Source organism: Durio zibethinus, chromosome 14 (genome assembly GCF_047325235.1).
Source record: "Durio zibethinus cultivar Kanyao isolate XHJ-2024 chromosome 14, ASM4732523v1, whole genome shotgun sequence".
Classification (NCBI taxonomy): Eukaryota; Viridiplantae; Streptophyta; class Magnoliopsida; order Malvales; family Malvaceae; genus Durio; species Durio zibethinus.
The window spans coordinates 25,612,638-25,627,280 of NC_143175.1; the positions used below are offsets into that span (position 1 = coordinate 25,612,638).

At 36.6% G+C, this 14,643-nt stretch overlaps 3 protein-coding genes across 4 annotated transcripts; 1 reads left to right on the forward strand and 2 right to left on the reverse strand.

Annotated features, from left to right (window-relative positions):
- Positions 1–681: 681 nt before the first annotated feature.
- Positions 682–4,919, reverse strand: LOC111295225 (transcription factor bHLH140-like). Of its 2 annotated transcripts, none has more exons than XM_022888628.2 (6): positions 4,661–4,919; positions 4,411–4,547; positions 3,142–4,067; positions 2,123–2,630; positions 1,862–2,032; positions 682–1,200 (listed from the first exon to the last, which is right to left on the reverse strand). In XM_022888628.2, the coding sequence occupies exons 1-6, from the start codon at positions 4,695–4,697 to the stop codon at positions 865–867; spliced, it is 2,115 nt and encodes a 704-aa protein (XP_022744363.2). In that variant the 5' UTR covers positions 4,698–4,919; the 3' UTR covers positions 682–864. The 2 variants fall into 2 exon arrangements, with proteins under 2 accessions (XP_022744363.2, XP_089600297.1); XM_089744171.1 differs by lacking the exon at positions 682–1,200 and adding an exon at positions 1,308–1,781.
- Positions 4,920–7,637: 2,718 nt separating this feature from the next.
- LOC111295224 (receptor-like protein 7) lies at positions 7,638–11,492 on the forward strand. The gene has a single exon (XM_022888627.2). It carries the CDS (start codon positions 8,004–8,006, stop codon positions 11,346–11,348), a length of 3,345 nt encoding a protein of 1,114 aa, XP_022744362.2. The 5' UTR covers positions 7,638–8,003; the 3' UTR covers positions 11,349–11,492.
- Positions 11,493–13,177: 1,685 nt separating this feature from the next.
- Positions 13,178–13,877, reverse strand: LOC111295228 (transcription factor bHLH140-like). Its single transcript, XM_022888630.2, has one exon. The coding sequence runs from the start codon at positions 13,801–13,803 to the stop codon at positions 13,309–13,311; it is 495 nt and encodes a 164-aa protein (XP_022744365.1). The 5' UTR covers positions 13,804–13,877; the 3' UTR covers positions 13,178–13,308.
- Between the last annotated feature and the right edge of the window lie 766 nt (positions 13,878–14,643).

A 14,643-nucleotide genomic window follows, 5' to 3' on the forward strand; every position in this document is an offset into this window, starting at 1 on the left:
TTGACCCACCAAAAATGCAACAAAGATTTTCTTTCCTTTTTCTCATGAGATATTGAAAGGTAATTTCTAGCGATCGCAAACGGTTCAATGTGTAATGCATTAAAATTTGGTGGTGTCAAAAGGATGCGACTTGCCTTTAGAAGCAGATTTTTTTAAGCTTTTTAACATTGGACTGTAGAAAAACTGATTATATGGATCATATCGAAAGCTTAAAAAGCACTGGGTCCTATGAATATAATATGTTCCAGTACAATCAATTCTGGCCTCTTATTCAGACAAAAAAACATTGGCTGCATGAAGATATTTCATTCACGTCAGATGTTGATTGATAAGCAAAAGAACTGGTAAAATTTTCCAACGAAGTAAAACTGGTTTTCCTAGACTTATGCAGCATTTGTCGCGTGAATATTCCATGGAAAACATGCAAACATGACTTTTGTGGATTATATCCAAGTATCTGGGGTTCTACGTGAGAAGAGAAAATTTTCTAGTCCAGTTTTAAAGTGTTTACTATAACACCAGAAGAATCACTGTTAGCCCACTTTAATAACCCAAAACATAGACATTAACGTCATTTGCGGCTTTGTTGAGGGCTTAACACCGTATGGGTTTATCACCATTAACGTAACATGCGTCCAATCATGCTTAACAAAATCAAATGAGATTTAGCAACAGTCAACATGAATGAACAAGAGAGAACCTTTTTGGAACTTCATCGTCCCCACTCGTTCTTTCATTACTTGACAAAAAGAGGCATTAGTCACAGATTTGTTTCTCGGGCAAACATCAGCACAATTGGATACTTTATCCAGTATTTTTCATAGTATATACAGCAAAATCTCTGGGAAGCATGGCTATAGACACCTAAGGGTCACAGCCCGAGTTACTTTGTGTAAGAATTAGACGACCATTTTTCTGCAGAGCAGCAGGGAAAGGAGCTTGGCAGTTGCTGATATGTGATTTTAGCCTGGGAATGTTAGGGTGTGCACTTCTGCACCGATGGCAACGCAACTCCATTGACAACAGTCTGTTGTTATCTTGTAATGTTGCTTTTCCATGATTACTAACTTCCTCAATTACATCTACAGAATCACGGAAAAAAGCAGTATTGAAGGAGTTCCAATGCTTCTTATTCTTGAGACATTTGGACTCAAAATCTTGGCTAATAACATGCAGGTGCAGTTGTCTCATTGAAGGGACCTGCAGGAGGAAGCAGGCAAGAAACCATATTTTCAAATGGTGTTTTCCAATATCCGTCAATCATTGAAGATTGGAAGATGAAGTATACACAGACCAAGACACATGGGTACGTTAATTGCAATCAGATGCATAGAATGCCAGATTCTCCTACACGCATGACCATAAATCCAAAATACCCTATTCTTAATCCTTTTTTCATGAATGTTAAACAATTGTCCTAAAATACTTTAGCTATCAGTCTTTAGTACTTTATCATAAATATATTAGGCCATAACAGAATCTCTTTGTTCACATCTACAAGAATACAACCTATACTCTTTCGGCCTTCCCTCAACCTCTGCATCTGCATGTATGCATTCTAGTTACAGTAACTGGATGTTGCATAAAAGTGAATCTAATCAGAAGATGTCCTTTGTTTGGTACTCCACCAACTTCTGGGTTCATTCCAAAGTGAGGTCTACATCAGGCAGCACATGCAACTAAGGTTCTTTTCATGCTAAAAGGCAAGGATAAACTGCCCAAGCTCAGGAAACACCATGACTACCAGCTTACAATTTCCAAGACGGAATTTCAGTCTTTCACTGAGAGTTGCATAAGTTTATCAGACCTAAAACTACGCAAACAAAAAAAAATTAGAAGAAGCAAAAAGTGTTTAGCATACCGAGTGATATCCAAGGCGGAAGACAAATGATGCATCTTCATGCAAGAACTTATTGGCCCACTTCAAACCCACTTCTTGCATTGTCACTAACAACTGAAGGTGCTCTTTATGTGCATCTGCCAAGCAATCAAGACCTTCAAATCTTGCCAACACCAAAAGATGCCGTTTTGCCTTAAAAAAGGAAAAAAAGAATCCATCCCTCTATTTGTTAAAAATTATCCAAAGAGAAGAGAGGCGGGAAGAAGTCAGCAGATATTTTACCTTTGGATACATATCATTTAATACAACAACATCATCTAATGCCTCCAGCACTTCATCCTTATACTTCTCAGGCTGCATTGCAATGTTATATAGAGATTGAACCCATGGAGCCCAGGATTTAGTCATAGTTCCACTAATCTTATCTTCTGGTACAGAAGGCCCAGGCAGAATATTTCTACTGCTTCTCGTGGGAAACTTCACTTGGGTCTTAGCTATAGATAAAAACCCTTCAAAGAGTGACGAGTAGGCATCTTGAAGAATTTTGCAGCCTTTGATATAGTCATTGTTGAGGCAATTTGGTCTCTCTGGGTTCATATTTGGTCCAAGAACATGTATTACATGTGTCACACCTTCCCTACTATACAAAGGAGAAGTTGAAGGGAGAGGAACAACTACAGCATTCCCTGGGAGAAGAGATATAGCCTGATTCTTGGTTGCAGCCTCTAGAGCCGGACCACCAGCATTGAAGACTGCAGCATTCACACCTCCACCTCCAGGTTTCAGGCGCCTGAACAGGATAATCTTTCAGTATACATCCATAAAAAAAAAAAGTCCTGTGTGACAAGTATCATGTTTACGTTCAGAGAGTATTGGCATTATAAAGCAGGTATAACACATTTCATCCCCACAGGGGCTAGAAATACTTTCAGAACTACTCATGTTATTTTAACTAGTTGTGAGATCCTCAAAGAGCAACAACAGTATTTTTCATGTCAGACAGAGAGAACCAGCCAGAAGGTTTAACTGATTAAAATCAAATTCGATATCTTAGAAGACAACGTATAAAACAAGTTACATTTTATTAAACCCATCGATTAAAACCAGAAACTAATCTTTCTGCATAGCCATTAACAATTGTGTAGGCCAAAATCTCAGGCATTTCCCACAAATGGGTTTCTCTACCAGGAAACCCGAAGAACTTAAAAAAATGAAACATGGCTAGTAGCAGAAATTTCAAGCACCTTATTTACTCAGTCATTGCACGTCAGACATATAAATTATATATACAAAAGACTTACCAGTTGGCAGCATTAGCTATTACATTGCAATGCAGACCTCCATCTGAATAAAGTCTAGTTATATCTCCTACAAATGTGAAGAACCTTTTGGAGTCGATGTTCTTTTGTGCAGCTTTAGCCCTAACCAAGGACAAAACTTTTGATCCATGAGTCAAGTCTACTAAAACAAGCCTGGCATTACCAAGCTTATCCATGAATTCCTCTACTTTCTCAACAATAATGTCAGACGCCTTCCCAAGGTTGAATTGGAAATCTGCTGTAGAAATAGACAGAAATGCCAGAGTAGGAACATCATAATCATGCTGACTACTAGAATCTGCCATTGGGTCTTCACTGACCTTTATCTTCTGACTAGCTGCACCAGACAATGATGAAACAGTTTCTTTTGTTTCACTGCACGGACACTTTTCCTTGGTAAGTCGAGAAGGCACAGAATCCTGACTATTAGTTTCATGGGGTCGCTTTAAGAACTTCAATATGCCAAGTTGAGTTTTGGCATTTGGGTTCTTCTGACCAAAACAACCATGTGGAAGGGTGTCCAAAGGGCTGAGTGCAGTGTACATGCTACGAGCAGCTTGAACATCAGTCTCGTTCAGGCAAAATGTGATTCGAGAGAAACCTTCAGACAACTTTGGCAATTCTTTGTTTTGCAGCATTCTGTTCACAACTGCTGCAGCTTTTCCACCTTGCAGATTTCCCTCATGTCCGGTACGTTTAACTATACGAGATATACAAAGCTTCGCAGGGAGGTCAAGCACCACAGCATGCACCTCCACTTGGGGACCACCAAATTTCACAAAATCCACCCGCTGCTCTTTATCCAAGTTGCATCTATCAATAAACACATTCTTGCCCTCCTTCAGTGAAGTGGCTGCACTCTGTAAGCACTGTGCCTTTGTCCCAGCTTTGCCATTATTAATAGTATCCTGCAAGAGAAAGCAAATACAATCTTAATAACATTTAACACACTTCACTTGCTAGCAGCGGCACTAATTCATTGTCATTATAATTGGCAACGATAAAGATTCAAAACATCACATGAAATTCCACCCTTGATATAGTCTTACTAACCTTAATAACTCACATGACAGTAATAACTCATTTAACTAAAAAAAAATGCAATCTGGCAAGCAATACTACAATTACGATTTTATAATTGTAAAAGAAATGGGTGACATATACAACATGAATTTAATACATCATATAAAATCATAATTTAAAACAACGGATTTCCATTAATGATGAAATTAAGCAGAGAAAGATAGAAACCTGGCAGATGCGAACCCAGGGACATAAAGAGGCCCGCATGACGTTCTCGCAAAAAGTGGACTTGCCGCTTCCTGGTGCGCCCACCAATAATACCAGGATCGGCTTCCCCCTTCCCTTCTCTTGTTCACCTTCTTTTTCTTGTTTAAAGAAAAAAAAAAACACAGACATAGACAATACAGTTTAAGTAATTTGTACGATGATATAATTTGAGAATAAGATTGAATGATAGGACCAGGAAAAATGCAAATACCTTTTGGTTTACAGGTGCCGTCGATGTCCATTTCCATCGTTGATCAGCTTTTTTTCCAGCAATTCTATGCGACTAACTGTTCAAGATCAAGACTCTCTTGCAAGCTTCCAATGCTTGTTCCGATGTAGAACAGTTTAGTTTCCCCGACTATTCCTATGATTGGACCCCCTCGCTTCCCTTGGCTATCTGCTTGGTTGCTGGGAAATGGACTTATTTTTTCACGCCAAGGCCCAAGGCCCCTATTTGTGAGTGAACCCCCAAAAAGTGAAGAGTTAGAAAGGTAGACAATTATGAAAAAAATTGCATAAATGAAATTTCAAATCCCTCATAGAAGGAACGATTCTCGAAATAGATGCATTGCATTTTTTTCTTTAGTAATTTGTCATCGAACTTATAACTTATCGTGGCAGCTCTCTTAGTCGTCAATCTATTAAAATTTTGAGCTCATAACAGTCTTGAGCTCTTCGGAAATTTCAACTGTAAAATGTTGGTTACAAGTTTAGTAAGTTACAACTGCATTTTTGTTTTCCTTTCTATGCAATGGTAATTACTTGTTAATTGAAATTGACCAGCATAGATTTATTAAAAAAAGTTGCCTGGAGGGATTCCGCATACATGCAGCCGCAATAACAGAAAAAGTAGACCTGATATTTTGATTAAAAAAGTTGCACAATCTTCGTTCTTACAAAAATTTTATAAAAAAATAAGTTTAAAAAACAAATCATTAAGTTTTTCGATGACTTCCACCACCATGTGACTCTGTTCATAATCTCAACTAAAGTCCCTATTCATGAGTCATAATCCACTGGCAACAGCGTGTTTCATGTTCCCTGATTCCTGTATCATCTGATAAGAGCCTAAATCTACTCAACACTCTTGCCTAGTTAGTAGTTAGTAGTCAATCGAAGGGCTTTCCATTAACACCACTATTATAGTATAAAACCTAGGGCCTGAGCTTGACCCGATCCAGATCCACCTTCAACAATTCTCTATTAGTTGGGCCATAAATTAGGCCAGTTTTTCACTAGCCTATATGAAAATGCATAGAACTCCACGAGTGCTAGGCCTGAAGGCCGAGTGACAAATCCACCTTCAAATTAAAAATGTCGAATTGGGCCAAAAATTAAAGAAGTTGTTTAAACGGGTCCAAATGAATAAATAAATCATTATAATTTAAGATCAAATTATGTTATTTGTCGTTACGTCTTTTTTTTTTTTTTTAAGAAAAAGTTAAAATTAAATAGATCATTTAGCTTTTGAAATCAAATTAAAATATATCATATTTGATAATTTAAAATAAATAATTATAAATAATACATTTGAGATGATCTTAATAAATAATTATCGATAAAATTTAAATTTAAAATTTTTTCACAAAAAAATAAAAATTTTAATCAATTAAATCAATAAATTATATCAAAATACCAATTTAATCTCCCAATAAAGATTTCAATATTAACTCTATCTCTATTTTTCGAGATCTAAAATTTTGATTCAGTTGTTAGCAAAGTTAGCTTTTTATCGTTAAATGATTTGACAACATTGAGATCGTTGGGATTTGACACATAAATTTTTATTAGCCGTATGGCCATGAGAGAGGTCCACAATATTTTTTTTTCTTTTTTTTTTCAGTATTAAACGATATGTTTATATTTCTTAAAAAATTTATGAAATAATTATGTTATTTTTATTTAAATTATATCATGTAATTATATTATTAAAAAGTTTTATTAATTATTACAGATCATATATGATAATTGAATGATAAATTTTTATTTCAATAAATTTATTAATTGTTTTATAATAAATAATTAACTTTTTAAAATAATATAATTACTTAATATAATTTGAATAAAAATGATATATGCGTAATTAATTTATATAATTTTTTTGATCGAATAAAAAATTATATGAAATAATTTTTTTATGTAAATATATATTTTTTATTTAAATCTTATAACATAATCGTATTAATAAAAAAATATTTATTTATCATACATCATAGAGGATAATTAAATAATAAATATTTATTTAAACAGATTGGTACATGTGGTAAATAATAAATTAATTAATTTTTTTTATTAATATAATTATATAACATAATTTAAGTAAAAATATTTAACAAATTTTTTCTCTCTTGGATCGCCGAGTATTGCATAATACTGCAGCAATTGTTGCCATAATCAATAACTTTGAATAATTCAAGGCGTCGGTCGAGGTTTTTTGAACATATTTTACATGAAAAAAAATAAGCATGACGACGCAGACAACGTGGACTTGTAGCAGGAATGGCAACATCTTTAACAGGCAAGCATAATTTTATCACAAGGTTTGTTTAAAGTTAGAGGAATTATCTTGCCTTGGCTAGGCTAGTGGATAGACACCAAACAGGACTCTAAAAATCCTTTTCTTACTCTTTCATTTTGTAAAATCCAAGAGCCTTTTATTTACTTGCCACATTAATAGTTGAGTTTTTTCTTTCAGTATTTGCTTCTTTTGCTTACGTTAAAATCAGAATGGTGGGGTAGGGCCTGAAAATTGTAACAATGGGTTAGTTTTTTCACACCATGAAAACGATACTATTTGTTTAGTAACTTTTTACTTTTAGTTTTCCCTGTTTCAAGATAGAATGAAGCAAAATCTCTGCCAATAAGAAAACAAAATTATATATTTGTAATTAACTGTGAATAAGTCTTGAGGGACTGCTTAATCCTAAGGTTTCAAACTTTGAAAAAATAAATAAATAATAATAAGGATTATGAGATGGAAAAGTTTTAGCGTTACCGTCTCATTTCAGTTCATATAGTAAAAGACTTAACAAACAAAAAAGACACTGTGTCACTGTCAATAGCCAATATGTAATGACTTCATGCCTTTATAAAAAAAAAAAAAATTGGTTTAAAAGCAACTGAGAAAAAGAAGAAACAAGGCAGCTTTGCATCAACGCCAGTCAAGTCTTTGTTTGATTTTTCAAAGTTTGCTAAAACTTCAAACATAATAAAAGATACAGACAGTCTTGAGTCAAAGTCTTCAACAATATAATAAAAGAACGCGTCTTATACACATTGTACTGATATGTAAAAGTATACAACAAACAACAAGACACAAAGTTTACCTTTGACGGTTCTCTGTCTGGCTCCCCCCCCGGCTTCCCCTCCCCCATTCTACACTTTTGGTTGCCGTCCTTTCGCCAAAGGGGTTGGTCTTTGGTCGGTCACCACTCCACTCGAACAGGATATGCCAAAACCTTATACTTCTGGGCCTGCATCCTTCCTCAACCTACTTCCTTTTATATCTTCTTCATAATTACTAGTTGTATGTATATCTCTCGTTATTGTTACCAATGAGGATTTCACTCTTTTCATGGCTTGTAGCAGTTTTCTTTAGCATCAGTTTAGTTTTAGTTTCAGGCCAATGTCAAAGCGATCAGAGACCGTTGTTGATCGGATTGAAAAACAGCTTCAATTCTACTTCATTAGGAAAGCTAGTGAATTGGAATCAAAGCACGGATTGCTGTTCTTGGTATGGAGTAAGTTGCGATGCAGGTGGTCGGGTCGTCGGCCTTGATTTGAGCAACCGATTAATTTCAGGTGCAATTGACAAATCAAGTAGTATTTTCCGTCTTCAGCATCTGCAGCGACTCAATTTGGCTTATAACAAACTCATCTTCGTTTTTCCTCCTGGGTTTGACAAGTTTGCAAATGTGAGTTATCTTAATTTGTCAAATGCTGGCTTTAAAGGGCAAATTCCAGCTGAGATTTCACGCATGACAAGGTTGGTTACTCTTGACTTATCTGCAAATTTATATCTCGGAGCGTACTTGAAACTTGAGAAGCCAAACCTGGAGATGCTTGTTCGAAATCTCACGAGGCTAAGATTTCTCTATCTTGACGGCGTAAATATATCAGCTAGGGGAAATGAGTGGTGTCAGGCGTTATCGTCACTGACCAATTTGCAAGTGTTGAGTATGTCCAACTGTAATCTTTCAGGACCTATAGATTCTTCATTTTCCAAGCTTCGGTCTCTCTCAGTCATCCGATTGGACGCCAACAAATTGTCTGCTCCGCTTCCAAAATTCTTTGCAGAATTCCGAAATTTAACTTCCCTTCATCTTAGTACTACTGGCCTGACTGGAAGATTTCCAGAAGAAATCCTGCATGCAACTACATTACAGACTCTTGATTTGTCCAACAACAAATTACTCCAAGGTTCTTTTCTAAATTTTTCTCTGAATGCATCCCTTCAGACATTGCTGCTTAGTGACACAAATTTTGGGGGGCAACTACCAGAATCTATTGGTAACCTTGGAAAATTGACAAGACTAGAACTTGCACGTTGCAATTTCAGTGGACCAATACCAGAATCAATGCTCAAACTTACACAGCTTGTCTATCTGGATTTTTCATCCAACAATTTTTCTGGTCCATTGCCATCGGTCTCATCATCAAGAAATCTTACACAGTTAAATGGCACAATTCATTCCACTGATTGGTCAGGGTTTTCTAAGCTAGTAAGTATTGACTTACGAAACAACAACTTCAGTGGAACAATCCCACCAACTTTATTCGGCATTCCAACACTGCAGAAGATTTTACTTTCACAAAATCAATTCAGTGATAGCCTTGTTAACCTCCATCGTGAGCCCTCTTCGCTAGATACTCTTGATCTTAGTAGCAATAAGCTACAAGGGCCACTTCCAAGGGTTGTATTTGAACTCCAAGGTCTCAAGATATTGTCACTTTCTTCAAACAACTTCAGTGGTTTTATACCACTAAGGGCCATTCAGAACCTGAGAAATCTTTCCAGTCTTGATCTCTCGCATAACCAGTTGTCTGTTAATGCCAGTGATACTAATCCTTCCTTGCCTTCCTTCCTCAACATTACCACATTGAAGTTGGCTTCTTGCAACTTAACGAAATTCCCTGATTTCTTGAAAAATCAGTCTAGATTACTTTATCTGGACCTTTCAAACAACAATATCCATGGGAGAATACCCAAATGGATTTGGGAAGCCAGAAGTCTTCGACACCTAAATCTTTCTCAGAACTTTCTTGTAGAATTCGAAGGACCTTTGCAGAATATAAATTCTAGTCTTAGTGTTCTTGACCTTCATGGCAATCAGCTGCAAGGGCAAATGCCATTTCCTCCACGATATGCCACCTATCTGGATTACTCGAACAATAATTTCAGCTCTGTTTTACTGGCTGAGATTGGTGAGTACCTCAGTTACACTTATTTCTTCTCTCTCTCGAGTAATAAATTTCGAGGGAGTATCCCCAGGTCGATATGCAGCATTATATATCTTAAAGTACTTGATCTGTCTAATAATTCCCTGAGTGGGTCAATCCCTCAATGCCTGACTCAGAAGAGTTTGTCCCTTAGGGTGCTGAATCTAAGGAGAAACAATCTGAATGGTGTAATTCCTGATACATTTCCGCAAGGCTGTGGGTTACAAACTCTAGATCTCAATCGAAACTTACTGCAAGGAAAAGTTCCAAAATCCTTGGCCAATTGCAAAATGTTGGAGGTTTTAGACCTTGGAAACAATCAGATCAATGATACATTCCCATGCCATTTGAAGAGTATATCCACGTTGCGTGTTCTTGTTTTACGAGCCAATAAATTTTATGGGAACATTCATTGCCTTGGGAAGAAGAGCCCCTGGCAGATGCTTCAGATTGTTGACTTAGCTTCCAACGGTTTTAGTGGTAGACTACATGAAACATGCTTGTTGACCTGGGAGACCATGCAAGCTGATGAAGACGAGGCCCAATCAAAGCTTAAACATCTCCATTTTAAGGTCCTACAATTCAATCAATTTTATTATCAGGATGCAATAACAGTTACGGTCAAAGGTTTAGAGTTGGAGCTGCTGAAGATTCTAACTGTCTTTACCTCCATTGACATTTCATGCAACAAGTTTGGAGGGCCAATACCAGAAGTGATTGGAACATTCAAAGCACTTTATGTGCTTAACTTTTCACATAATGCTTTCACAGGGTCAATTCCACCATTTATAGGAAACTTGTCACAGCTTGAATCCTTAGACCTCTCAAGTAACACCTTAGATGGTGAGATCCCTTTCCAGCTAGTAAACCTCAATTTCCTTTCATATCTCAACATCTCAAACAATAAGCTAGTAGGACCGATCCCAACGGGCACCCAGCTTCAATCATTTTCAGAAGCTTCATTTGAGAAGAACACAGGATTGTGTGGGCCTCCTCTAAAAACACAATGTGCAATTGCACCTTCACAGGAAACACATACCGCACCAGAATCTCGATCAACACATGGATTTGATTGGCAGTTCATATTCATTGGGCTGGGCTTTGGTGTAGGGGCAGCCACATTTGTTGCACCCTTAATATTTTGGAAGAGAGTAAGTAAATGGGTTGATGACAATGTTGACAAAATCCTTGAGGTCATCCTTCCAAAGGTGGGTCTGACATGCACACATCCTGATGATGCAAAGGTTGAGGGAAATGAAAATCTTGAAGAAGACAACACGGGCAATGATGATGAAAACGAAGAAAGCCAGGGTAATCACGAAGAATTTCGCGGGAGGTATTGTGTGTTTTGCTCCAAACTTGACAATACCCGGAAGAAAGCAATTCATGACCTAAATTGTACCTGCTACGATTCACCATATTTATCTCCTTCTTCCATCTCTTCTTCCTTTTCTCCTTAGACCCTTCATTTTTTGTTTTGTTTGTATGTTTTGTACATATATACATACAGAAAGAATCAACACCCAGGAAAGGGGTTATGAAGGAGAAATGAACGTGTAATTTCGGATCCTCAGTAAATAATTCAAAGTAACTTTTCCTCTCAATATACTCAGTCACAGGATCTGTCTGTTTTGTATAACCCTGGAAAGGGGGTGATGAGACTAAAATGTAATTATGGATCCTCAGTGAACAATTCAAAGCAACTTTTCCTCTCAACATACTCACACTCACAAGCTCTATCTGCCTGCTACTTAACTTCCGTCAGAAGCAAATACACAGTAGGACAATAACAATAATTTTGGTTCAGGAATCATAGACTAGTTAAGAAATTTATGCACGATAGAGATCAGAATTTTCAAAACCAGTACCTGAGTACCAATAACACTAACGGATTTTAGGATACGACAATTTTCCATTCTCTTTATGTGCATATGTCAAAGGCCTTGAATCCGTCTACGCACCTAAAGGACAGCGCCCTCGTTCCTTCCCTTTCTAGTTCTTACACCAGTCCCGCACAAAAAACGTTTCCCTGTTCCTGATCGGTCGAACGTTGCCATTTCATGACTCGATCGAGGGAATGTTGGACCTTTTCATGTTCTAACTGCTACGGAGCCCATTAATTAGTATGCTCTCCGATCTAGCAATATTTTGTTAATTAAAGCCCATAGCTGTTGGGAATGTGGGTTAAAGTTTTCAGGACAAGCAACAAACAAATTATAAAATACTTTCCGAAAGAAATCTAAAATGAAATTTTTAGATGTCCTGAAAATTTTGGACAACTTATTAAAGGATGAATGGAACAAAAAAACAAAATTAACTATACAAATCCAGAAGTAGGTTGTGTAATAAACATCATCCATGCATGTGTTACTTGTCTTTATTATTAGATATACAAAAGGGTTAGTTTAAGATTCCAAAATTTGAATTTCTAACCAGTTCGCATTAAATTTTCTTTTTGACCATATTTTCAGCTTCGATCTTAAATGTTTGAGAAAGAAAATACAAAGATACAATTTTATTTTATAAAAGCTAAAAAAAAAAAAGTTCAAACGGGAAGGGATTGGACCCGCAAAGCTAGCACTGCTTCCTAAGACCAGCAACAATCTCGACCAAATCAAAAGTATGTCTACTTGATAATGGTATTTAAAGATTAATAGGGAAAGTTTTTGGATAAATTGGAAGGTAAATGAACCAAAATGTAGGCTAATAATTCCCACATTATTGCTTCCAAATCAAAATCTTAATAATTTGAACTTCATTTTCTTTTCAAAATATAACAACACTAATAACGTATTCAAAAAAAAAAAAAAAAGTTGTCTACTTTTATTTTTAAAAGGATATTGTTTTAAATTCAAATTTCCTCTCATAGTTTAACTACTCCTTAAAAAAGTATATACAAAAAGAGTAATTAAAGATGGTAAAGTTCTTTGTATTGATATTCATAAATTTATTTAATTGGGGTTCGCCAAATTCTAATTATATAAACCATGTATAATATTCCTACGTATATAGACAATATACATGAGCTTGTACATGTGTTTGGACTTTATCATTGAATTCTGAAAGAAAAAACATTGATGGAATCCTCAAAAAAGTTTAAAACTTATGAAATGAGACACGATTTTGTTATAAAGTATTTACTCAGAAAACAGATAAATAAACTATACGTTCTTTCTCGAAGTGAAGAGCTAATATTTTTCAAGAACTATTATTAACAGCCAAACGCTTAGATATTGAAAGTTCAATTAAGAACGGAACATGAAGAGCAAATTCGTCCTTGATACCAGATACATTAAACTTTGTTACAAGGTTTTATCATATTCATACATCCCCCTTGATAAATATTCTAAACAACAATAGAACGAGTGAAATATTGCCTTATAACGACCCATACACATCCATAGGAATAAGGAGAGAAGCTTATTGATTTTTCATGAATAAATCATAAGGCATGGCTCGTTGGTCAACTTGGAAGCAAGAATTCGGTAATGGCTGCAGCTGTGATGGTTGAACTGCCGCAGGGTTTTGGTTAGTGTTTAATGGGTAAATATTTCCTTGAACAGGAAAAGAGATAGGAAAGGAGAGAGACGAGTCATCATCTACGAAGTTGATCATTGCTTGGTGAAGCCATATCTGAGTTTTGAGGAACTTTACATAATGTATAGCTTCATCAAGCATGGACACAGTGTCCATCTTAGTTCCACCAGGAACCATGCTCTGCAAGATCTTGAAACGGTCACTGATTCGGTGCCTCCTTTCTCTAGCCGCCACACTTTGTGGATCAGTCGATAGCTTTACCGCACCTTTGGTCTTTTTGCCAGCCTTCTTCTTCTCTTTGCTGCTGTTGCTGTTTGTCACTGAAGAAGACCCCTCAATAAATGATGAGCAAATGTTAGCAGAGGGAAGGTACTCCATTAGCAACACTAGCACTTGTAACTTGGAGACAAGTTTGATTAATTTTGAGTACTTGTTGACGCTTGGTAGGGGTCCTTCTCAAGTTAAATGTATATATACAGAAGGAAATGCAGGCGGTTGTTTTGAATGAATATTCGAGAAATTTACATGTCGTCATGTTGGGTCAGCCGATCTTTGGCGCAGGATACGGGTGTTTACCCTGGGGGCCTACTAGGCCAGGCATGGAAAGCAACCTACGCAAAGGTATTTGCTGCTTTGCCTTTTTAATGTCTTGTTTCCTTATTAGCTTTAACAGATACTCCTCTTTCTACAGATGTCTGACCCACTAGATAGGACCCCCTCCCTTCCCCCTTCAAACGCTCAAATGCACTTAAACATTATGCAAGAGAGAGAAAATTTGGCTTTGCGTTTGGTCAGCTGGTGAAGATCAGAAAGAAACCAAGGAGCGAAAGAAAGCAAGGGGATGGGGAGCCGGCGGTCCTTCTCTGGAATCGAAGTGGATGTATCATAGTTGTAGATGTGTCTAAATCCAAGAACCAAATCATTGCCGGGCTTTTAACGTACGAAGCGAAGAATGCCTTTTCCCTGAGGTTATACACTGTTTGCTGAAAGAAAATAACTATTCATGTTCCCTCGATTACTCCCTTTAAGTAGAAAAGAAAAGAGCTTCTGGCCAGTCATATCAGCTCTTTTTTTGAAGGGAATTGTTGAAGAAAGTTGTTTGAACCAGTTTCAGACTCAAGCTGGATCCGCTAGCACGCAAACATCCCCCAATAAACAGCCTACCGAGAAACCAGAGGGCACAGTTGTGTTTTGCTATATACAGTTCAAATAGAATCA